Source organism: Rhipicephalus microplus, chromosome X (genome assembly GCF_043290135.1).
Source record: "Rhipicephalus microplus isolate Deutch F79 chromosome X, USDA_Rmic, whole genome shotgun sequence".
Taxonomy (NCBI): Eukaryota; Metazoa; Arthropoda; class Arachnida; order Ixodida; family Ixodidae; genus Rhipicephalus; species Rhipicephalus microplus.
The window spans coordinates 408,344,572-408,370,890 of record NC_134710.1 but is presented as its reverse complement, the minus strand read 5'-3'; the positions used below and the strand labels follow the sequence as shown (position 1 = coordinate 408,370,890).

The 26,319-nt window shown below is 44.5% G+C and overlaps 2 protein-coding genes across 3 annotated transcripts in view; both read left to right on the top strand.

Annotated features, from left to right (window-relative positions):
• Positions 1–3,990: 3,990 nt before the first annotated feature.
• LOC119160970 (uncharacterized) lies at positions 3,991–9,824 on the top strand. Its single transcript, XM_037413265.2, has 2 exons — positions 3,991–4,144; positions 8,494–9,824. The coding sequence occupies exons 1-2, from the start codon at positions 4,133–4,135 to the stop codon at positions 8,758–8,760; spliced, it is 279 nt and encodes a 92-aa protein (XP_037269162.1). The 5' UTR covers positions 3,991–4,132; the 3' UTR covers positions 8,761–9,824.
• Positions 9,825–20,755: 10,931 nt separating this feature from the next.
• Positions 20,756–26,319, top strand: part of LOC119160969 (uncharacterized) — a 71,508-nt gene continuing 65,944 nt past the window's right edge. Inside the window, exon 1 of one of the 2 annotated variants that reach the window (XM_037413263.2) lies at positions 20,756–21,090. In XM_037413263.2, coding sequence (XP_037269160.1) covers positions 20,934–21,090 — 157 coding nt within the window. In that variant the 5' untranslated portion in view covers positions 20,756–20,933. The remainder of the gene's footprint in view (positions 21,091–26,319) is intronic. The other variant, XM_037413264.2, reaches the window with a different exon arrangement.

The following is a 26,319-nucleotide window of genomic DNA, read 5'->3' as shown; positions in this document are numbered from 1 at the left end:
TGGCAAACAAGTGTTCTACCACACATGCACGCATTTGCTTGAAAATTAGTCAAAACAACTTCCTCTGCTTGGAAATGCAGTATAAATGATGTTTTAAAAACACACGTGCCCTGTATACAGGCTTCACAATAAAACACGTAATATTGCAGTAATCATGCGCGGTACAAGTATACATTCCCATCGGACGTCAGAACAAGTGATTAAATCTTAACGCTTTATTGTTTAAAGCCGGCTACCCATTGCAAAAGGCACACGCGTTACTACTGCGCGTATTCTCTGAAGACCATGTAGTGCGTGCACCACAAATTCGAAAACATAGGCTTACACGCAATTGCTCGTGGTTTAAAGCATACTACCCAACACACAGAATGCAGTCATGCGTGAAAGCTTCACTAACACAAGCTACTTGCAATTTTACCAACTACATTGTAGTAATTCACAATTTGAACTTCTCGTGTAACATAATACGATGAAAAGTACGCACTAAGTGACTGAAGTATACGGACAGGATGTCGCTATGGCGCCAAGCCCTTGAAGGCGCAACTTAAGGATTCCCTAAATTGTAATTTAGTGGTTCGTTCATGGCGATTGTGAGACAGCAAATCCGTCGCTTTGAGTTATTAAATGTGCAACAATGCCACCTTCACCTTTCTTGCCATACTCAGGAAATGTCCACCTTTCTTCTTCTCTCACACTGTCAATTACTACAATGTAATCAATAAATTTGAAAGTAGCTTTCATCAGTGAAGCTTTTGCGTAAGGCCGCATTTTGTGTAATTAGTATCATGCTTTAAACCAGGAGGAATTATGCGGGTGAAATCTACTCGAACTTGATATGCACCAACAATGTGGTCTTCAGAGAATACAGTAACGTGCGTGCTTTTTGTAATGGGTGACCAGATTTAAATCACGAAGTAATTAAGATAACCACATGTTCTGAGGCCCGGTGGAAATGCACGTTTGTGCTACGCTTTGTTACTGCAATATTTGCGGTTGTATTGTGAATCATGCATACAGGAGGCATATGTTTGCAAAGCAAGTGTTTTATTTTCACTACATTTTGAAGCAGACGTGTGGCTGTGTTGTAGAAAACCTTTCTACCACGCACACTTCCTGGGTTCAATGCGTGCTCGGACCTGAAAATTTCATTTTATTAGCGTCTTTCTCAGTTTGGTAGTCACAAACAAGGTTATGGATTTTCGCTCACAACCAACGATGGCCGCGCCGACGCCGACACCAACGTCAAAATTTGTGCCAAGCGAGCTTTTTAACGCTAGCGCTTTAACATATGCTATGGTCTCCGCAGCAATCCAACGTAAGCATTCTGGCGGCAATCAGCTATAGTATAATGCTATCACAAATACGCCAAGTCTCGCAACTTATTTTGTAAAAAGAGTCTGGAAGGCGTATTGTTACTTGAACGTCAATTGTAGTTGCTGTGCTGCACTTCTCATTTTTTTAAACATTGCATATCTACTCCAGTGATACAGGTGTCACGTCGGGTATAATGTACTTAAGCGCCATGCACTGAACTTTTTCTACGTAGCGCTTTTCAGAGCTGCTATCCTCGCAAATACAAGCGCTACATGATGTAGCGTGCTTGCGAAACGCAAGCGCGAAACGCAAGCGAAAGCGATGACGCCAGTATTTCTGCGAAACAAGCTCTTTAATTCTATCGCGCTAAAACTAAAATGGATACCTGAACATTACACCTTGCAACACAACAGCCTATCAAGCTGAACGACAAGCACATTACAAAGGTGTACTTTTTTCTGCCAATTTCGAAAATCGATTTCGCAGCATTATGACAATATCTCCCTTTCAACTGTGCCAAAACTACGTCGCTTCATCAAAGTGCACGTCTTGATCGTTGGTTATGAAGTTCCCTCATTCACTAGGGAAAGCTAGGCAGTGCATATACCAAAACATTTTTACGCAGAATTGGCAGCATAGACTCTCCTGAAATCGAAAGCGTATTTATAGATGAATGTCTCCTCCTCCGAGACGGCCCCCATGAGAACATTTCGAGACGCCATCTTAAATCTGGAGTTATACCATTATAGCAGAAGCTACTCAGTGTAAAGGATCTTCTGGGCTCGTGGCCAACCACAGCCTCACAGAAATATGTTTTAAAAGCCTTAAAATGGTTTGTCGATAAAGCGAAATTGTTGAATATTGTCAAAGTAATAATGTTCCTACTATATTAAAGTCATGTGTTATATGTACTGCGCCGTATATATTATTATATGTTGTCTTTTATGTTTCGAATCACCTGCATGATGTATGACAGCTCAGTGACTAAAAGCATTAGTAGAGAAACATTTATTTGCATTTATGACATTGCTTTTGCGTCATGGTGATACTTTAATGATCCATTGAAGGCGCAACGCATCAGTTATGCCCTTATGTTACTGTGAGTACAATGTTAGACTTTTTTTTCACGTTTCATTGCTGTGTTGCTCCTTCTGTTCCGTATGCTAGATACCCTCAAAAGCTTTGGAAGCGACGAGCACCTTATTTATGCGCGAACACCTTGTCGCATCATATGAATAACAAAACGTTCTCCTTACTTTAAATGCAGTAATTACCCACTGCTTGACTACAATCATGCGTAAGGTAAAACGAACGGAAGTGGGAAAGTTTGCACAGAGTCAAATAAAGCAAGGGATGTGGCTGCCGCCAAGGCTATTTCTGAAAGAACTGTTTAGATGCACTGATCTGGGATGTCTTCACGAAAATACTTCTGTTGATATTGTTTGCAAGAAAAAAAAAGTGCTAGCCAATCCTGGTGCCCAAAAGTGCTAGCCCAAAGTACAAGCGAAAGTGGCTGGGGAATGAAATCAAACCAAATCAAATCACCTTTGCGAACGAAAAGCTACATGAAGTCAGTCCCTGCTGCTATGAACAGTTCTGGCCTTAAAGGGTCACTCACACATGTGACTGCAGGCGCTTGTCGTGCGACCATTTGCGACTGACGTTCATAAAGCGACTCTGCGCAACCGATGTTCACGCCTGCGTGAGAATTACACCCGTCGTCACACAGAAGTCTCGTCCACTCGCGTTGTTATTCGCCCGGAAGATAATTTTACGTTTTGGCCCTATACGTTTGTCATTGGTTCAGTGGTTTGCGATGGCAGCAGTGCCACAGAAAAATCAGGCAGCAAAGACTGAGCCAAAGTAGTCGTTTCACGACCTAAGCGGCAATTTGCTACTACGACTCGTTTGGTAGCGTGGGCAGTGGTAGTCGCTTGTGTGAACAAGCCTTAAGTCGAAACTGCATAAATAGGGGCTAGATTTTCGGGCGTGTAAACATTGACGGAGCACAGTTTCATCCTCTATTATCCTCCGTTCCATTTTCAGACTCTTAGACCAAAAGTTTAAATGATCTCTACAAATTTATGTCATTGTCTACAATGCAGGTCATACTCAGGAACTTGACGAGCGTCAAAATGATGATGTTGCCATCGATTACGACGCCAAGTTGACCGGCGAGCAGGAGGAATACAGGAACTGAGAAATAGCGATCGCTAATTATAAACACGGAGGCCACTGTCTTCTGCAGCGCGCCCCGTTCGATTTGACTGTGAGGACAGGTTTTGGTGGGCGCCTCTGTCGGCTCGGCCCGGGCTGCTTTGGGGCTCGGGAAAGTGCGCAAGCGAAACGCGATAACTATACGTACCTGCGATTACGCGTACCAAAGCCGAGATAATTGCGCTCGGCCGCTGAACGCGGAAAGGTGGAAGCCAACGCCGCTGAAAGCGCCCACAAAGCCTCGCACTTGCCGACGCAAGTAATAAAAAAAAAAACGTGCGCAACAATCGTGGCAACCGGAACCCCAAAGCGTTATCGCCTCATTTTTAGGGGTCGGAAGGGAAAAAAAAAAGTGAATGCGGCATCCAACAACGTGTGCCCTTTCGCAAAATGACCACGCCTTCCTGGTGCGTCTCTCTCTCTCTCTCGCTTTCCACTGCGGTCGCACGAGAGACGCGTTGGTCGAAAAATGCTTCCCGTCTGAAACTCATATATAAGGAGCCGGCGGCCGGCTCGGGCACTCATCGCCTGACCGTCCTCGGTGTAAGTGCTTTTATTTTGCAGCAGTGCGCTAGTCCGTACCGAAACACCGACAATCACCATGAACGCCTCGGTAAGTTCAGTCAAGGCGCTTGTCCCTGTGAAGCGTCACGCGTTCGGCCAACTTTGATCGGCCTGTTGCCACACGTGCTGAAGTTAGCTTGCAGCACGCATGCCAACTGCACGTGTGGAAGCAAGCACGACAGGTGTGGCTGCTCATTTACATGCGTGCACCTGTAGATGCATTTATCGGTTAGCCCTTGCTGGGCGCAATACAACCTCGCCCTGGTGATGACTCACTGTCCGGTGTCCTCGCTTTCATATCGTTGGATTGTACTTGTTGAAGTGATATCTGTTGATAAAATTGTCTCAAAGCGTGTCTAGTAACCCAAGATTCCTTGGCTATTGTAGCATCACTGTTGCCATGCTGTGTTAAATTAACGGCACTGTGGAGTTCTAACTGCCTAAATAGCGGTATGGTTGTGAGGCACGCCGGATTGTCTTTGACGATACGGTATTCTTTGTTGTGCACCTCGATCTAAAACTACAAACACGAGTGCTGTAGGCTTTCGTTATCACAGAAATGCGGACGCCATGGACGGAATACCACCCGTGAACCCAGCCTCCATATTATGCTACATTTGCGCTTAGGAATCTTAACATTATAATGTGTTGGGCTGGCCATAAGTCTCGGTTTATTACTCAAAGGTTCGCCATACGCAAGCACAGCATACACCACGCACCTGCCCGAAGTTAATTGCGTCAGTGAATCACAGTAATCTGTGCTGTTATGTCAGATTATGTATTATATATGGAACATAACTTCCAGACAGTGAGGATGTCTCGGCAGTACGCACATTTGCGGGTGCAAACGATTCGATCCACGTACTTTTTCTCACATTACACTCAGGTTCACGTTATTTTACAATACAGAAGTAATTGGAATAGTGCAAAGCAATATACTGCAAACGTAATCTTTTGGTTAATTGTGAGCAAAATTATTCGAAATACCGGGGAAAATCATGTCGTACTATAAATATCACGTCAGTAAACATCTGTGGGTATGCAGCGCGCCCGATTGCATTTCACTGGCCTCATCGAAATGCAGCCGTGTGCTTATAGAATCCAGGAGGCATGTTTGTTCGAGAACGGTTTCATTGTTTACAACAGGCAGGTTCAAAATCCCATAACGAGACTCAATGACCTTTTATTATTCGCTTTTCGTTCAGGGGCCCTTTAAATTCATATAATACAATTGTCCAGGTTTAACGACGCGCAAGCATGATATGATTATGAGAGATGCCATATATAGTGAAGGTCTCCAGAAATATCCACCACCTGGGTTTCTTCAATGTACACCTAAACCCATGTACACAGGCCTTAAGCGATTCCGCGCCAATAAAAAATGCTGCCCTATTTGGACCCGGCCTTTGAATTGCTGGTCGTATCGTGTGGAAAAGCTATGTAATACTTCTTACATCTACGTTCCTAGTGTGTCAACTTGTATATATTACATGCCTAAGTGCATGGTTCCTGCTTCGCGCGTTATAATATCGCATGGGCGCTGAACGGGAGTTCAACATTTTAGGGCCAGTTTTGATAGTAGCAGACTGTATTCGGCAGCGAAAGAAGACATTTTTTTTCTTCACTTATCTCTCAGTAAAACGTCTAACAACCACACTGTTTCTGGTTCATCGCAATGTTTTTTGCTCCCCTGTATGACTCATTTTACTCACTCCGTGATTGTTAAATACACTGCACATCCAAAGCAAACATAGCATCTCTGATATGTCTCTTCTTGCATGTTTTTGCTGTATGTGGAGTTTTGGGGCACATTCAGCGGCAGTATCACGAGTTCCACTACTTGCGCTGACGTTACACGCACGTAGCAAAAACTTCTGTAATTTAGAGGCTGAATGGGTTATCATTTCATGCAGATGCGGAAAAAATTCTACACTAATTTTCTACACGCCTTAAATGTCAAACGGAAGCAAGCCCCCCAGACGAGGTCTAATAATATATATCATTACACTGGTCCTCCAAATGCTATCCGCGGCAATATCTTGATGGAAGTGGGGCCAATTACTCAATGCGGGAGTAATTATCACCACTTGTCCCGCATTTAGCCCCGTCTTCGAGCGTTCTGGCATTTCCTGATGCATCGTGCATCTGATAACTCCATATGCCTGTGTGTAAAGCAGAGTGAAGACACTCTATTGTTCTTTACTTATAAAGTGGTATAGGGAACGTCCAGTACGAAACGTGGTGGAAAGTTGGACGTACTTCCGCATAAAGTATTTTTGTCTGCCCTTCCCGTTTCCGTCAGAATGTACACGTGATGCAGCCAACAGGCGTGAATTTAAGTCATGATGCAGGACCAGGCTATAGACTTGTTACGCGTACACGCGGTAGACTCCCGGGTGTATACTGTGCTCCGAGGCAGCTTTTCAGCTGCTGTGCCACTGGATCATAGAGGGTGGTATCGAGCTTTGGGCTGGGCGGAGTTTGCACGCCGTGACGCTGCAACAAGTGCCTTTGATAGTGGACGGCGCATACCACTGTTTACAAACATTAAATAGGTATATAGTGTGTATATTCTTTGTCGAAATGCGCAGCGGGCAAGAGGTGGCGGGGAGAAACGTCACTTGTTCATTTCCGCCACTTGTTCCCTTTCGCGCTATTGTGTTCACCACGAAGGCAAAGATTTTCAAAGGTAACCAAGGGAATTTTACTTCTTAGATGTAACTGTTAAATTTAACTGTGATAATAGGCACTCCGCAGTAAAAGAAAAATGCACTTGCGAAAGAGCACCAAAGCCTTTGTTTTTTTTTATGAAAGTGTTCACAAAGCTTTCCGAATAGATTCCAAAGCAATTGGCGGATGACGACGCCTTCCTGAAGTTCCCGCACCAGCAATCTGTGACGTCATAGGTTTTGGTGGAGTCTAGTGGACCACTAGTAGGCTGTTTAGCTGTATAACGTTTTGTTTTGAGAGACGTGAAGCCTCCACTTAATTGTCTAGAACCCTTCAGGCATGCGTACAACACGAGAATGCTTTTTGAAATCCGTAACGTATCGACGCGAACATCGATAAAAAGAAGCTTGCTTGCTTGCTTGTTGATTGATTGATTGATTGATTGATTGATTGATTGATTGATTGATTGATTGATTGATAATATGTGGGGTTTAACGTCCCGAAACCACCATACATTTATGAGAAACGCCGTAGTGGAGGGCTCTGGAAATTTCAACCATCTGGGGTTCTTTAGCGTGCACCTAAATCTGAGCACACGGGCCTACAGCATTTTCCCTCCATCGAAAATGCAGCCGCTGCAGCAGGGATTCTATCCCGCGACCTGTGGGTCAGCAGCCGAGTACCTTAGCCACTATACATCCGCGGCGGGGCAGAAATGGAAGCTTAGTGTTAGCTTTCGTCTTTATCCCAAAATTATTTTTGCGTGGGACATAAGAATTTTTTTTTATTCATGACGTGGTTTAGTAAGGAACTCTCGTGTCCCGTGACCAGGTACCTAAGCATCCCGCATATTCACAAAGATGTATTTGGGCTACAAAGTACTCACGTTAGAAAAAGGAACTGTCATTCAATTGCAACGTAGGAATGTTGGTAGCGAATACGACCCGCCAATGAAAAGTGATATTTATGAACGAAATCTTTGTGACTTCGGCTTATATTGCCCAATATTTCGTTGGAAACACTATGCAAAGACTGAAAATATATTACATGTCAGTTGAGGTATCAATCAAGGTTTAGTGCAGCCCTCGAACAACGTCTCTCAACTCAAATCGCCTACTAGAAAAACAATGCAGTGTGAAAAAGGTGCTTCAGTGAATAGGGCCTGTGTGTTTTCACGATGGCACCTGATGCCACCGGTGGGGGGGGGGGGGGGGGCGTCTCGATCACAAAAAAAAACTACGCAAAAAACTTTATGAACGTAATGCCCATGTCGTCTATCCTAACTTTACTGTATTCTCACGCAGTCAACTGATATGTAGGTAACACACGCAAATGTGATGTATGCATAATATGACTCTGGTCGACTATCAGTGAAATGGTCCCTTGAGTATAGTAGGCAAAACATAACATGTCAGAATGAAAAATTCCTCGCAGGCCAACGTTAACTAACCTTCAGTAAATTATCTATGCCATAATCAATATAATTATCTCCATGTATTCGAAGCCTGCCCCACGCATTTTACAATTTAACTGCCAAATAAAAGAAAAACAAGTGTCATACAAAGCATATTTGCTCATCGGGAAACTGGACTGCCGGAGACCCTGATGCGTATGCGCACATGGCAAAATTGGCATAAAGAAATGACGTGGCATTTCAGCACTGTTCTGCTACGTATCCATGCTTGGCAATGCAAATTTGTTTGTTCAACTTGTCTTTTGTGTTGACAGCTGATCGCCCTTCTGCTGTGCGCCTGTGTCGCCGTCGTCATGGCCGGTCACTTCGGTGGCTTCGGAGGCTACGGTGGATACGGTGGCGGCTTCGAGAGTGGCCTTGGCTACCACAAGACCGTGCCGGGGCCCTCATTTTTGGTGAAGACCGTGCACCACGTCAGCAAGCTCCACAGTGGCGCACATCTCGTCGGCGGACACTACGGGCACGGCGGATACGGAGGTGGCTACGGAGGAGGCTTCAGCTTTGGAGGCCTCAAGCACTGAGCCGGAAGACATGGTGTGGCCGAACTACGGCGCGGCAGCCCGCGTGGGGCTTCCGCGCCGAGTCGCGGGGACTTCTGCCACCGCGGCGATGGTGTGGCGCCTGTGCGCGGCGCAATACTGTAAATTCGAGTATCTTTCTGCCCTCAGCCAAGCTCAGGGGCACCGCACGTGGCGTACTTGCGCTGATGGGTAACAAAGACAGAGGAACGCCGTTCTCAACTACATTTGCTGAAACGCGATCTAATACCAGAGATCATATTTGTGCCGTTGACAAGGCCGATGGAGAGGCACCTTATGACTGTAGGCTATGCTAACGTTCTGGCTACTCTACTGCGCAGTACTTAGTGGTACTGACGGTCCGCTTTGTATCTTTTCATTTTTATCAGTCTTGCGTAAAGCTGTCCTCGTGCGGTCACCTAATTGCAATGTGTTAAGCAACGATCAAGGTTTTTCTTTCTTTGATACGTGAACGGGCAACGCATTTAGCCGCCCTTTTCTTCTCTGTCGCCTCTTGCTGAGACACTCATATTTTAACAATTATCGTTACACGCTGCTGTGCTCGCGTTGGTTTGCAAGCCGGCGCCTCTATAAATGACAGGACCTGCACTTGCCAACTTCAAAGCCGACCAATGCTGTAAATAGAAAAAAAAAGCGTATCGTCTTGGCCAAAGCGATCACGCATCGTTCTTTTGCGGGAGACGTTGTCTATGCCTGCCATGAGTCTCACCTCTCTATATGCATCGTAACAAAGCCTAGGTAATTTGTCGATGGTACTGCTAGCGAATACGATATACGGTTACTGTAGGAAAATGTTAGCGTAAGATACTACTGGCCACAACAGTTGCTTGTTGATTTTTTGCTATGGTGACTGTACATGTATTCCTATTTTCAGTATGATCTGTCTGGCGTCTAAAATAAACTCCGCACTATAGCCTGTAATGTCATTGTACTCTCGACGAAGAGAGCTCCTTCCTGTCTTTCATGAGCGGCTGTTTATCTGAGGTTGTATTTAAACGTTCGCTTCCTATGTCGAACCCAAAATAAAGAGCCTATGTCACATTCTAGATTCATTTACTCTCTGATCCCTTCAACTCTACATGTAATCACAGTCGGGGGGCACCACTCCCCTTACACCACTTAACAAAATAATTTTTTTTCGAAGCTCGTTCGTACAAAAGCTATGTACTACAAACCAGCATTCAGCCTTACGTCCCAAAGCAGCCTTTCGGCGTTGACCGGATTTTCTGGCATTCATAAGACGTGCTGAGGTGAAGTGCTCTTATGTGCGAACATTACTGACTTATCGTTCAAGTCGCGAGACACTTCAGGGTGATTGGCCGAACCCACGATAGAGAAATGACTTAGTAGGGGCTAGAATTTCCCAAATTTTAGCATTCGGTGATGCACAGAAAATTTAGTGCACCAATAGAAAGACACGGGACGAAAAAGGTATAATACACGCACCACAAGCACTCCCCACACCTTCCTCGTCTCATATTGTTCCTTGTTGCACTCCAACTTGTTCTTCTTGCAATACCAACTAGTATGTCTATCCATCTAGTGGCGTAGTTGACTATGAAGGATTTCATTATGAAACGATACGGAATGATCCTAACCATCTGTAAGACTTTAGAGGTCATGAACCGCCGCACCCAATACAGTAGCAGGCATTGTGTTCCTATCTGAGTATGACTGAATTACAACCGGCGACTTCATGCTCAGCTCAACGCCATGGTGCAATGGTATAATAATAATATGACCTAACAAAATGTACAGCACTACACCAGAGGAGCAGCTAAAGGAGGGAGACAGTTTCCCCCAACGATATCCACATTCTATTAGCAACAGAACGCTACAGGAGGCAAGCTGTCAAGTGTACCCAAGAAGGGGAGATTGGTATTCAATGAAACATAACTTTGAAGGCTAAAGGAAGCCCTGAACCATGGTCGATTAAACTGAGTTTAAAGGGGAAAGGTGCAACATTTCTCTCAAGACCACCACACTTCACTATGAAAAAAAAATCCGGACGTGGACCGTAAAATTAATTCAAAACTGTGGAGAGGTGGTATTCGGTTAAAAGAAACGTTAATCGAAAACTATTTAGGTTATAGCTAGTTAGGAGCTGGTTTAAAGCGAACAGGGGCTTTGGGGGAGGTGCCTCAGATACTGGCGTCATGTGCTTCGTGACACCTGCAGGCAGAAAAAGAGAGTTCCACGGTCCCCGTTGTTGAGTTTGGCGGGCCACCCTTTTGCCGCGGCTGCCAGAACGGAAGAAAGGCAGTCTCCTCATTTTGTGGAGATAAGAGCAGCGCCAAGACGCCCTGCTGTTTCCATGTGCTGGGCGCTGCGTGGCTGAAATCACTCTACCAAGCACCGCTGTCCTTCGGGTCCGTGCAGAGATGCGACACGTAACGTTATCGTGCCCCGGAAAAATCCACAATGCCGAGCTTCCGCCGATTACGGATGTCGGACCACCACGCTGTGCGTCTCTAACTGATAAGCCGCCGATGCTCAAATCAGTACCAGATGTCCAGGTATGGCCCCTTGGAGGAACCTATAGACCACGATCGTGGTTCGACCAAGCTGCCACACGTTTCACCCCGCTCGCTGGAAGCAAGATTCACCGGAGGAGACAGCATCGCCAAGACCATACACGTGTTTGGTTTGCGTATGTGTGTTTGTTGAGGGTGGCGACAGAAAAAAAAAAAGTAGGACATGAAAGCCCGGATATACACGCATCATCTAGTGCTCCCTTACAACTCAAAGTTACACACGTGAAAAAAATCTTAAATATGGGGGTGTAGCGTGTTTGTTATGAAGAGGCACAAAAAGTCAAACAATGGCCTGTTTAGAATCGATTAATACAGTCGAATCACTTGTCTTGTAACAACTGCGAAGGTCAACTTGCACAAAGTGCGGCGCTATTTGTGACATGATATATGCTTCCGCAATTTCTCAATTTGTCTATTTAGGTTGATGGTTCAAAACTGCTGTGGTTTCGAAGACTGAATCACATTCGCATGACGAACATAGCGTGGCGAGATAAGACGACTCTCTTAGATGAACTGATGCTCGCTGGTGCGCGTGTTAACACATCGATCAGCGTAGCCGTTGTGGACTTAAAAAAAAGAGAGAGAAATTTGTGCTTACCTGCTACACCACAACTGACAAAGCAACTGGCATGACTCTGATCGAATTTTTGTTTGGTTGCAGCAGACTAGTAATAAAAATGATATTTGGCATTCCAATGTTTCAAATTATAGTTGAGGTCAGCAGCTGAGCCCCGTTTCCACTGTTGCACGGCAGTAGACCTCAATGCCGACCCTTGCAGTCTCTTGAGCACAAGAGAAAAAATGCGCCTAATCTATTTGTGCATTTGTTCTGCAAATGCGGCCGACCCCCCCCCCCCCCGCCCCCTTCATCATACATGGGTGAAGTACTTCAATATTTATCTTTCTTTGCCATGTGAACCAATTTTCGCAAACCAATGCAACAATATGCAGGATCCCGGCCTTCGGGGTGATCGATGTGCAGCTGAAAACTACTACCCATCTTATGTGAGCAAGTTCTTTTTTCCCCGATGCCGTGTGTAGCATGACATCACAATTCCTCATTTAACAATATTTGACTAATGCGCCGACGCAAAATTATAACACAGCTTTCGGTGATTGATATGATTGATATGTGGGGTTTAACGGCCCAAAACCACCATATGATTATCAGAGACGTCGTAGTGGAAGGCTCCGGAAATTTCGGCCACCTGGGGTTCTTTAACGTGCGCCCAAATCGAAGCACACGGGCCTGCAGCATTTTCGCTTCCATCGAAAATGCAGCCGCCGCAGCAGGGATTTGATCCCGCGACCTGCGGGTCAGCAGCCGAGTACCTTAGCCACTAGACCACCGCGGCGGGGCACCACTTTCGGTGAACCCACAGTGAAAATTTAAATCATGTACCAAAAAACTGCAAATTATCAGATCAAAGAACCTCACAAATGAATTCTAGTCTCGTTCCTTCTTGTTTAAACGTGTTTAGAATGTGCTCACTTCTTTGTAAAGCACGTGACTTCTGAAACAAAATGATATTATCTGTACTTGAATACTGTAAACCATCTGTGCAGTTTGGCTACACCCCATCACGGACAATGAATAGATCGACTTAGTAAAAAGTAATCATTCAATAAATATGAATTCAATGTTCCAGCTTCCATTGCTCACGATGGCACGTTTTTACTGCATGTATCGGCACGTCATCATTTCTTCGCATGCCACTTAACTGCTACATCCTGTACACGTCTGCTTGGCTATAGCGACACTGACTGCACCATTCCTTTCGTATTTCATGCGTATATAGATATACATGCAGGTGTGTTTTAACATGTATAGTATTTTGGATGGAATAATAGCCAACATGTGGGGATGCCCTTCATTTTTTTTTGGCGCTCCCATGGCGCCAACCAGCAGCGGGCAACTGAAAACACCCAGCGCGCTTGAGCGGTTTCGACGTACAAACTTCTCCCAAAGTGCTTCGCGCGCCTGCGGGGGGCTCTGGGATTGCTGAAAAAGGGTCTATTGGTAGACCATCAGGCGCATCACTCGGAGGACGTCGGTTTGGCCCCTGCGAGCCGCAAATTATCTTTTCGTTCATTTCCGTTTGCTCACATTTACATCACAACTGCCACTAATAAAGTGGAGTTGTAATAATAAATAATCACAACTGCCGCCTATGTGTATAAGTATTTCAACAGCCACAGACATACTGAATGCAGGGCAAAGGCCTCTCCCATGTTCTGCCAGTCAACCCGATCCAGGGCGTTGGCCTGTCACGTTACAGCAGCAAACTTCTCAATCTCCTCTACTTACCTAATTTTCAGCCTCCCTCTCACTCAATTGACTTCTCTTGGAATCCAGTCAGTTACCGTCAATGAGCAGTGGTTATCCTGCCCCCGTGCTCGGCCCATGCATATTTCTTTTATATTTCAACTATAATATACTTTACCCCTGTTTGTTCCTGACCCACTCTGCTCTCCTCCTGTCTCTTAAGGCTACACTTAACATTTTCCTATCCATTGCTCGCAGCATCGTCATCAGTTTAAATTAAACCATCTTTCTAAGCCTCCAGGTTTATGCCCCGTAGATAAGTACCGATGAGATTCAGTTGTTATACACCTTCCTATTGAGGGTTAGTGGTAGACTACCAGTCATAGTTTCAGAATGCTTGCTGAATATTCCAGTTATTTCACGCTCGTGGTTTGGCTCCGTGGTTGCTATAGTTATCCTAAGTAGGCATATGTCTTTACCGCGTCCAGTGCATCACCACCAATTGCAACGCGATTGTCTCTGCCGACACTGTTGTACATTGCTTTAGTTTTATGCATATTATTTTCAGACCTACTCTACTGCTTTCTGTGTCGAGTTCAGTGATCATGAGTGGTGATTCGTCCCCTGGGTTACTCATCAATACATTGCCATCAGCGAATACGCAGGTTACTATAAGATATTCCCTATTAACTCCTATCTTTAACTCTTCCCCATCTAAGGCCCTGAGAACCTCCTGTAAACACGTGGTGAATATCACTGGTCAAATCTTGTCTTTCTGCCTAGCACCCTTCTTTTTTGGGATTCTGTCGCTTCTTTACGAACGGTTATATAGTGGCTGTGGATCCGATGTAGAGTTCTCCCAGTATGTTTATATAGTCTTCACCGATGCCCTGATTCCAAACTGCTTGCGTAATTGATGATACCTCCACCGAATCAGATGCCTCCTCGTAATCTATGAAGGCATCGTAATCTATATAGGGGTTGTTCGTATTCCGCATACTTTTTTAACACCAGATTGATAATATGATTGTGGTTCATTGCTGAGTGGCCTGGACGTTATCTCGCGTGCTCCTTTAGTTCATTGAACTCTAATTTTGTCTGTATTCTATTAGGTAATATTTTTGTAAACAGCTTCTAGACAACGAATAGGTAGCTGATCGGCCGGTAATATTTCAAGTATTTGGCGTCCTCTTTCTTATGCATTAAGATAATACTGGCATTCTTCCGAAATTCTGGTACCCTCGATAGTTATAGCGCGACAACAAAACGACGACACAGAGACAAGAAGGACACGAAAGACACGAGCCCGTCAAAAGACTCTTTGTATGCAGGTGGTTAGTTTTTCTAACACAATCTCTCCACCACCTTTCATGAGTTCTGATTTCACCATATCCTCAACTGCGGCTTTCCCCTTTCGCATTCCCTTCAGGGCTTTTTATTTACTTCCCCTGTAGTTACCAGTGGAATATCAAATTCTCTGGGCCATTATTGCATCTGTTGATATCATCCCGGTTGGGTCGGATGCTATAGAAATCTGTGCAGAGCTGCTCCATCGTTTCGGCCCTGTTGAGTCGGCACAATCGGGCAAATGCTGTGGTCGTTCGTACGCGGACCTTAGGGAATACTGGAGTCATTGTGCGCAATGGCCCGCGAGCGAGCTTGTCACGTGGTATTTTTCGCATTTATTAAAAGTGACCTAGTTAGGCAATGAATCAGAGCACAAAGAATAGTACAGCTGACTCACTCCAGGCAACAGTCAGAAACATGCATTTGATCGCGTCATCATTGCGTGTGTCAGCATATTTTAAAACTTTGGCTAAATAAACCGGGGCACCTCTTATATAGGGTTAAGCCATATAAAGTGTACTAGGTCAATTTTCGACCATCTCCGATCATGCAGGAAAAATAATCGTGGAGGTGCGCGTGAATGTGAGAAGTAGTCATTGAGGCGTCATAATTCACAAAAAGTTTTTAAGTTGTCTAGAGGGTGCTTCGTACTTTGTGGCTTGGGCACCCAATTGAAACTGTTTCATGTTAAATAATTCATATAATACTACTGGTCTGAGAAATTAATACGAAACAATAATTTTCGCCAATATCAAGGCGCAACTCTTTCGCTACGATGATACTTTATTCTTTTTGTTTTATTGTCTTTCTTTTTAGCTTGGGTGAGAAATTGCAATACGCTGCATGTTTAGCGGTTTTTTTTTATAAAAAGGACAGAATTTCGACGCCAACATATTTACATTTTCCGCCATATATGTTTCTATGTCAAATGATTAAAATACTTTGGGAGCAAATCAAGCAAAAATATTGCCAAAATAATTGCAAAAAATATTGCCAAGTGGCCAAGTTGGGAAAAACAGCATTTTGACTCATATTGCGGCTTAATTTCCGCAATGCAGTGGTCCAAGTAAAAACATGGCTTTTATAATGTTGCACAGTATACTTTGTCGGTTAAATAAGGATCAAGTTTCGAAGGAGTATATTTTGTTATAAAGGAGAAAAACGTTTCCAACTGAACAGTCACACGGTAGTAGAAAGCCTGCCTTTGCTTCACTTTTACTGCATAGCACGTCAGTGCGAGGTTCCGTCGGGGGCTTTTCCGCAGTGAATGGTGTCTCTCAAACAACTTCTTGTCACTTGTTTTAGTGATACTGCTGTATATAAAGTCAAAAATAGGGTAGTATTGCTTTCTTTATGGAATAGTATCTTCCCCAATGCACCATCAAAAGGCAGGTAATATTGAACCTTTTCTTAGTCTCAAGGGGCAGAGTTAAAATACAGTCTATGGCCTGCAATACAGTACTGAGGTGAACGCTTCAGTTTCTGATAATAAATAGATACTGTGTTTATGTTAATTAACGACATAATTAAAAATATATTTTATCTAAGCTGTTTTTATGTAAGCTAATAAATAAAATGTTGGTTGTCATAAACCTACAGGAGCATAATGAGAAATGCAGTATGGTCAGCTGTAGCGAGCACAAGTATTATTGTTCTGCAGTGTGGCTGACAGCGCAAGAATAAGGAATATAAAGCTGCAAAAATATACTACAAATTAAAACTATATTTACATTGATTCGCGTCATCTGTTCGTCCCTTCACACTTACATGTCTAGAAGGGCACGCCGAGTGATTTCTGCAACTAGCGGCATAACGCACAAGAAATGAACAGAATGAAGAAATATGGGTGGACATGTTATTATGTAAAATTAAGAACAATATACATAACAACCATTATTTTTATTAGAAATGAAACTGTGCAAGCGATGACTCACGCAGTAAAAAGACACATGACTTAGCGGGATATTGTTGATTATCTTTTTTAAATCGACACGAACATATTATATGCCACATATGTTACCCAAAGTTGCGGGGATCGTTACAAGCAAACATGTGTCGTTGCATTGCCGTTCACACATTTCTTGTCCGCGAACCACGTATGTAAGTGAAAGGTGCCACCGAAAAGCAATGAGTATAGGCAACGGGAGAGAACCGAATCACTCTGCCATGGTGTGAAAGTGATTTTGAGCAATATATCTCAATCAGTTGAACTTGCGCACCTGCAGCTGGAAGAAAAGTAGCACATAATGATTTTACCAAGACCTTCTTTTTTACTACCCGTCACGTTGGTACAGTAGTTATTGTGCTTCGTTGCTGACCTGCAGGTCACTGAATCGAATCTTTGTCGTATTTTTGATGTAGGCGAAAATGCTTGAGGCCCATTCACTTTGATTTAGGTGCATGTTACCGATCCAAGGGGGTAAAACTTCCGGAGCACTCCACTGCAGCATCTCTAATTATCGTATTGTATAGTCGTCATAATCGTCTCTCATAATCCCCTTGTCACCCACAGAAGATCAGTGTTTACGAATGAGATCATTTTTTTCTGTTTAGTTCATTTTGGGCTTGCGCTGATGACTTCATCTTTTTAGCGATTGACTTTTTAGCTAAATTTCGTCACTCATGAAGCAGTGGTCTTGTGATAGCCACACTCGATGTGGCTTCTGAAATTTTCGAGCGCGTTCTTCCAACGTGTGAACGGAGAGCGGACCAAAGCACGAAGAACTTACTGAGTGCCCTTGGATGAATTTCGTCTTCCAAAAAGCACACATGTTTTGCAGGGAACTCCCTCCTGATAGTTTGAATACACAAATCAGGAAAACATTTCTTGCCTGCGAGGTTTGCGCTTACTATCTGAGGGAAGGCTGTGGTTAGCGCCTGGTTTATATGGCGTCATTAGCAAACGTCGTACTAGTCTCGTCGTCATGGACTCCTCGTGTCTTGGCCCGTTAAACACGTGAAAAGCAATGTCGTTGTCAGGAATCGTGGTTTCCGTGCATGAATCGTGATCCGATTGGTTTTCAGTTCTTTCGGCGACCGAGTCGTATTTAAGCAGTGCAGACCTATACAGCTGGAAACTATGCACTTCTTCGGCTGCTGGAGCTTTTTCGCCAGTTGTCTATGTATACGCTTGGAGCAGCTTCGCCTTTCGAGAAATAATAATCAAGTGTAACCTTACGGCGTTCCGGCGCGTCCACCGAGCCTCATATAAGGGCACTGATTGGCACACGTAGAATACGAATCGCCCAGCAATACGTGTAGGCAGCGTATTTCAAAGGGGTGACTTATCATTCTAGGAAGCAGCGCACTCGGCAAAGTTCGGGCAGTGACACTGAATGCGAGACATAACTTTAGCGACAATTCATGTCGCCTGTTAAGTTCCGCCTTAAACATTAACGCTCGTTTCTCCCCTGGCGGAAATATTCGCAGGTATACATTTCCCCCGCTTTCATTCAGGCGCCGGTAAGGACGCGCTCGCCCAGTATCAGCTCTGCGCGCGAAACGTCTAGCTTTTGTTATTGCGCTTCTACAGTTTAACGTTCCAAAACCACCATATGAAAATGAGAGACGCCGTAGTGGAGGGCTCCGGAAATTTCGACCACCTGGGGTTCTTTAACGTGCACCCAAATCTGAGCACACAGGCCTACAACATTTCCGCCTCCATCGGAAATGCAGCCGCCGCAGCCGGGATTCGATCCCGCTACCTGCAGGTCAGCAGCCGAGTACCTTAGACCACCGCGGCGGGGCTTGCGCCTCTATGGAAGGCTGGTAGTTTCTGTTGCGCTGGGATCCCATACCACAAATGTGAATGAACTCGAAGGAATTGACGCCAGCAGTGAAATTTCAGTGACTCGCCTCAGAATGCCCGAAACAGACAACCGATAGGTGTGGACGGTGCACAGTACAGCTTATAAGTTAACTGCTGTTGCATGCGCTGGCTGTTCTCGTCGGAGTGCACGCGCTCTGATATATTGATTATGGTGCACAAGGCTCTCAACAGGACTCTAGTTCATTCCTTCATCACTAGCGAACCGATAACTGGAGATTTTGTGTGGTACGGGCCTGCTCCTTTTCGCGCCGGCGTAATTGCTGGAAACATGAATGTACGCACTAGTTAAAATGGTGTATACATGGCATATCTATGTTGCGCGGTGGAATATTCTGTACAGTTCTGAATCTGTCGACGTATGAGGAGATGACGGCTGCATGCTTGCGAACAACGAAAGACACCTTGCCGCAATGTTATCGTTTTAGAGAGCAGAGTGACGAAAGCTACAAAAAAAAAAAAGGAGAATATTACGCGTTTTTGTGCGTATTTAAGTTTTCTAGCGAATATAGGCAGCAAACAAGCTATTTCAACGTCAGTAGGCATAGTCTGGTCCCAGGTCCATTTTTGATTGAAACCAAGTGAACATTTATGAACAACGATTACCTTGCCCTCACAGATTGTACAATAAAACTACTACGATTCAAGTGTTTTGTTGCTATCAAAAGTCACAGTGCAACTGTATTGTCAACCAAGGTTGCGAGAAAGTCTGTCTGAAAAGTAACGCATGCAAAATCGTGTTGCCAACAAGAAGCATAACTTACAAAAAAGGTTATTGCGGATTCAAAGCATGCTAGGATGCACGCGGTAAAGTGAAAAATGGGGACTAAAAGCTATTACAGTGACCGGGCCTGCTTGACATAAGGAGCTTAACACAGAAATCATGCCCATAGGCATGCAGTCACAAACATCGACACTACAAATTCACTAAGTAAATTAAGCAAACCCAAAAGGCAATTATGAATGTACAAAAACATGCTGCGCATTCCACGTTGTAAGCGGAGCCGTCCTTGACTTGCGAAACGCACTTCGACCCGACGAGGACAACGCCATCTACACCTAACCGAGATTAACGACTAACAAATATCTTCCTCGATCAGACGGGTCATCACAATTGTTCGTTTTCGAAGACTAGTTCATTCAATGATGCGACGAGAGGCCTTTGCTCTAAACGGCTACTGTACCTGTCATGTACCGTATTTTACTGCAGTTACTTTACATTTACTTACTATATATCTTCATAAGCATACGCATGGGCAGGAATGGGCGGGGGGGGGGGGGGGAATTTCATGACTTTGATGTACATGTACACAATCTCCTTAAACGACCGCCGATAGGCCGATAGTCACGTCACAAGAAAACTGATGTCTGTGCCCCCTCTCCTGTCGGGTTGGTGTGAACCCCCCCCCCCCCCCCCCCTGAAAAAATATTTCTGGCTACGTCACTGGTCGCAACCCTTCTGTTAGCTCGGGTCCGTGATGTTGCTACGCACCAAACGCTTGCTTGCGCAGCGAGAGCCTTTGTTCTACGCACTCGCCAACGTCTGACCTTTCGACAAGACGCCGCAGCCGCTCAAACCTCTCAACAAGCTTCGATTGAATACATCGTGAGGGTGATTATACGACATTGCGCTGAATGATGGTGAAACACCAGACAATTCGCAGAGCACGCGAGGTGCCACCGAACTGCACTGCTGAAACTGACGCGTACGCAGCTGACTGTGTTCCCCCGTGCTCCGTAGCAGACGACGCGGACACAGCTGGCGGCAGACAACGTCGGCAGACGCTGTTGCCAGACACACAATACGACCTCGCAGACAGCGTCAAACACGCATTGTGCATGACCCGAAACAACATTTGTTGCAATTTACTGCTCCTCTAGTTCATATTGAACCCAGGAACGTGCATATTTTGTTTCTATACCTATTTTTTAACGAGAATTCTGCCTCTATTCTGCATACATACTTCTCCGAACGTGTTTTTTGTGGTGGATATGCGTAGCAAAACGCTGCTATCGTTATCGCCACTGCGAACAGCAAGGCATAAAGACTGCGTTACTCCATCGAGTCTTGTCTTCCTATTCACTAAATCGCCGGTTTTAGCTTTTCTCGTTTCTGCCGTTCCTGACTGCTTTGTGGTGCTCGGAGCCGCAGAACCCAGGGTATCCCTATTAATGATCCGCGATGGGCGAGTTCACGCACGACATCGAATCGGAACTGATCGCTCTCGTCGAAGAACGACCGTGCCTGTGGAACTCCAAAGACATTCATTATCACAACAGGCATGTCAAGGAGATGGCGATGCGAGAAATCACCGAACGATTGGGACATGGATTCACAGGTGAGGACACGCGTTTGCAGTAGCGGACAGAGGTGGTCGTTTTTTCTGCGTGTCGACAAACGCTAAACAATCTAAGCGCAAATTGGCGGGCGCGTTACGCTAAGGTGGCGGCATCTGCTGACAGCCACCATAACTGTCGTTGCAAAGACTAGAAAGCGCGACATTCGAACTGGCTTTGTAACAAGCTTTCAGATCAATGTCAGTGATGTTCCATGCAGAAAACTTTCCCTTTTTCTAAGAATTTTTGCCTGTTATTTTGAGCCAAAGGAAAAAAAGGAATCTTCGTGTTATCTTTGTGTTGTCTATCTCCTTCGTGATACGAAGGAGCTAGACAACACACTTATCCGATCCGCCAAATCTTACGGCGTCCACAGCGAACAAGAACAAATATTGGTAAACAAACTTTTACCCATCAAACAACTTGCATACTAAACAAATTAGAACATAAGCTTAATTTTGACTGTACAGAAAAAGCATTTAAGGTACAAGTTAAAGAAGTGCTAATGCAGGAAAACATACTTTTTGATAGATCCTAAAAATGTCTGATGTTAGCAATGGTAGTAGTCGGGCGATAGAAATCTTGTACTGCATGTATTTTATTATCTATAAAATATAATGGTATGTATCACATGTCTCTAATGTTCTAGTCTTATTCCTTCCTGAGTGATTGTTATTTAAGTATCTTATGTAGTAAGCATGTTACAAGATTTGTATAATCAGTCAGATTCAATGTGACATGATATTTTTGTCAGCTATTCTTTGCTCTGTTGCTTCTTTTGTTCATGAAGGTCTGGATGCCGCGAAAGCTGTTTTTTATTTTATTTTTTTAATGTACGAACTGTGTACAAGGGTGTTGGGTCTTCTGTCAGGCTATATGCTTTTAGCCCCAACATCCTTTTGTTTCTTGTGTCTTGTACAAGAAAACAATAAAACAAATTTTGAAAATTGAAAAAATTGCAGGAAATTGCATGAATGGTTAAATCCTCCTATGGCGACTGATAATTAGCGGTCACAGTGCGCCTTCATCTGCTCTAATCGGTTCTGGGGCATGCACCACGCAAGCATAGCCTTCGAGATTTGTTTCTGATATTTACGTGGAGTGATTTTTAGTTCACTATTGGTGTTAGACTTGAAGTCTACAATGTGCAGTGTACTAACATTATATGAAATATTGAAGTCATGCTTTTATTGTGCTGCAATGGAGGGAGTAGTCGTAATTTCGAAAGTCGCCAGTACGTGAGACACGTGTAACCATGGTTTGTGTGTGTGGATGGGGGCGTAAGTTTGTACTGTTGTGCAGGGAAATATGCTGGGAATTTGGTCAACGTTTACAGGGGAAAATCCGCGAAATAGGGAACTTCCATATCTCTGAATGGGAATTTTTTCGGCGTAGTACTGATCAGTGTATGAACGTGAGGTCAGAGCTCTTCTCGTGTTGTTGCAATGTATTGGAACGGGGCAGCGCGTCGCCGGCACTGGAAAGCAATAACCTTGATTACATTTACGAGGACTCCACCAGATTGGCGCTGCAACGGACGGGTGTGCCTAGCGCGCTAAATTTAAACATGCAGGTGAAAACTTCTTGCATTTACTGTATGCAATGGTGACACAATGTAAATAATCTCACATAAAACCCTAAACATCATTAGCAGGAAATGTGATGGCGTGTTCTTTCAATAAATCAAGCAGATTCTGCATCGTTTCAGCTTTGACGTTTCATGTCGCATGACCACTTCCATGTTCCCATTTGCGGACAGCACAGTTGATCGAAATGTGGCGCGTGGTCAGAAAAACAGCAGGAGTGTAAAAGAAAAAATTCAGATCTATCGATTGCTTTCCACGAATGAAATTCAGACTGGAAATATTGAGAAGCAAAGAGGACACACGGCACAACACTGTGCTGTATGTCCTCTTGTTTTCTCCTTCTGCGTTAGATGTGCTGTTAGCCTCGAGATCACTTTGCCGGCTGCCACTCGATTCCATCAGCTGTGCAAAAATATCAGTTAACTTGTGTGCACTTGGAGTTTACAGCGAACTAGCTTTCACATGTAATTTGTGAACATGCCTAAGGTATCACTTGCTTCACACCACGTGCATGCATTGCTAATCCAGTGTTGCCGCAAGTCTCTGAAGCATTGTCGCACTGCGAAACTGAAAATCTTCATTTCAGGTGGGCACTTCTTGTTAGTGCTGTCTAAAACGCAGTATTCCATATGTGACGTAAATCTGCCCTAGCAACCTTACACATTTCCGCTCATAGACCGGCTGAAGTGAGCAAAAGCATGCCATTTGCTCACTTCCTCACTGCGGTGCCTCCGGCTCATTGCATGTTACCTGTTGGCCAGTATCAAGTGGTCTCAAAACTTTTTCAACCGTCACTACAGACACCCATGCTGATATCTGACTGGAAGGCTGGGAAGTTGGGCCCCTGCGCATAAATCTGGTTTCAGATGCTGAAGGAAGAGAACTGTGGCTAGTGCGAAAGCACTTGGATCACAAGACATGGAAACTGTTGAAAGACACTCAGCTTCAGGTTTCTATGCTACAGCAACAGGCTGAACCTTTAAAACAGTAAAACCATTGCCAATGCAAATGCATGAGTATTTCTGTTTGTAGATGCACATCTATTGTCTTTTAATTCTGTATGTATTGCAAAGGATACTTTCAACCAAGGGAGCTAATAATAAAGCGGCATGGTTTCCACTTTATGCGAGTGCTTTTTTTTTTTTTTAACCACCCAAGGGTTTCTTTCCAGGGCAAAGAATTTTTCAAGCCGACTTAACGGTCATGTAATTTGGTAAAAATCATCATAGAAAATCTGGAAGAGCCAGGAAATTCAGAAAAAATAAATTGATAAGACACCCTGTTTAACCTTTTTTCACAAAATTTATCACAACAGCTGTATGAAGGCCCCGCCACGGTGGTCTAGTGGCTAAGGTACTCGGCTGCTTACCCGTTCAAATCCCGGCTGTGGCGGCTGCATTTTCGATGGAGGCGGAAATGTTGTTGATTGATTGATTGATATGTGGGGTTTAACGTCCCAAAACCACTATATGATTATGAGAGACGCCGTAGTGGAGGGCTCCGGAAATTTAGACCACCTGGGGTTCTTTAACGTGCACCCAAATCTGAGTACACGGGCCTACAACATTTCCGCCTCCATCGAAAATGCAGCCGCCGCAGCCGGGATTTGAACCCGCGCCCTGCGGGTCAGCAGCCGAGTACCTTAGCCACTAGACCACCGCGGCGGGGCGCGGAAATGTTGTAGGCCCGTGTACTCAGATTTCGGTGCACGTTAAAAAAACCCAGATGGTCGAAATTTCCGGAGCCCTCCACTACGGTGTCTCTCATAATCATATGGGGGTTTTGGGACGTTAAACCCCACAAATCAATAAATCAACAGCATATGAAGGATGCCCTGTTTTGTTCACCTTGTTCCATATCACCAAGGACCGATCATCGCCATAAGGTGGACCTGCCATCCTGTCGCACCGAATTGTGCTGCGACTCATTTGTTCCCAGGACATTCACCACCCGGAACCACCTTCCAGCCTCTTTCACCTTCATAATGGACAAAAAAGTCTTCAAGCTTGCCGTACAAAATGCCCTCTAACTTTTCTGTTTTCTTCCTGCAAATTTTGTTATCCCCACTTCTTTCTGTTGTGCCTCCAGAGCTTGAAAGTATATTTAATTAACACATAAACAAATCTGCTGGTCGCTGTCAGACAGCTGGTGCAGGCAGCTCTGAAAAGAAGGATGAGAGGCCTCTGAACGAAAAGAGGGCACCTGAAAAAATGGAAACTCAGCGCTGTGCCTGTAAGTTCTCTTTCCATCAGATGACTGCAAGATTTAGTTGAGATGTTCATAGTAGTGTGTTTGCTATCTATAGGATGTGTTTTTTCCATGCCTGAGGAGTTGTTCTTGACCGTTTAAATACCAGTGGAGTAATGGAAAATAATTATGGTGTCTGGTAGCAGTGAACTGGGTGTTTCGATGCATAATCTTTGTGTCATCAAAAGCTTGCGGCCTGCACGCATATTTACGACAGCTGTGTGTAGTGACTTGTGCTTGATTGTGCTAAACTAGTTACTCATGATCTTCATGCAAACATCACCATTTCTTCGTAACTTCATTGAACTTGGACCCTTTTGTGTGGGTGTTTCATTATTTTACTGGAACCGATTGAATATGGGTCTACAGTGCTCACTTACAACCACATGTTGCGTGGCAATCGCATTCAATGTGCCCAGCGTTATATTTCGCATGTATGACATACATTCCTCTTTGGTGACGAGTGAAAGGAGAATTTAACAAAATATGATTCAGGTTTCCAGCCCAAAGTAACTACATAATGAAGCATAAGAAGTACCAGATAATGTGATTGTGTTGTGACCGGGTAGTTAACGAATGACTAGCAACGCTGCTTCGTGATTGCCACCATGCGTAACTCTGACATTAGGTCCCGGAGCTTAAGAATGAGAGCCCATGGATGCCACGCACGGTACCGGCAATATAATGGACAATCATCCTGTACAATGTCACAATAAATGCGTGCGCAAGGCAGAGCAGGGTGCCCGATACGACAAAAGTGTGCGTGTCCAGGTTGGGTGCCATTCGGCCTCTACTTTGCACATTACTGAAAATGCCATATAGGGGGGATAATAAACAGACCTGCGGAGGCAAATACGAAGACTACTACAGATTGTTTCAAATAGAAAAAGGAGCTAAAAAAACTGACAACAGGCCGAAATTTTCACACCTGTGTTATAAGTCAACATCACTAATTCAGATTTAAAAAGGCCCTGCATCACTTTTCAAGCATGGTCAGAAAATGCTGCCGATCAGTAGTAGAGGCTCCCGAGAACATGTGAGTTAAATTATATAGCACAGCATGTGGCCGGGAACTTACAATAAATTCTTAAAGTTGGCTAAAAATTGCTTTCTGTTCTTTCAACAAATAATGCAAGGAGCTTTAAAATTGCTCGTCACAGCTGGTTGATTCGTCACAGCTGGCTGCTCGTCACAGCCATTGGCTGATTTGATCATGATGCGCTCGGTCGTTACAGGGTTCAACACGGGAGGCTAAGACTTGTTCACGCATGCGCGCACAACCGCACTGAAAAGCCGCGTATCTGAAGAAAAGAAAAAATTGCTTGAGGTCATGAGGCGCGCGTGACGTTTAAGGTGTCCTTGTGCCATCCCTCACTGTGTAGTTTTCAGCACCTTCAT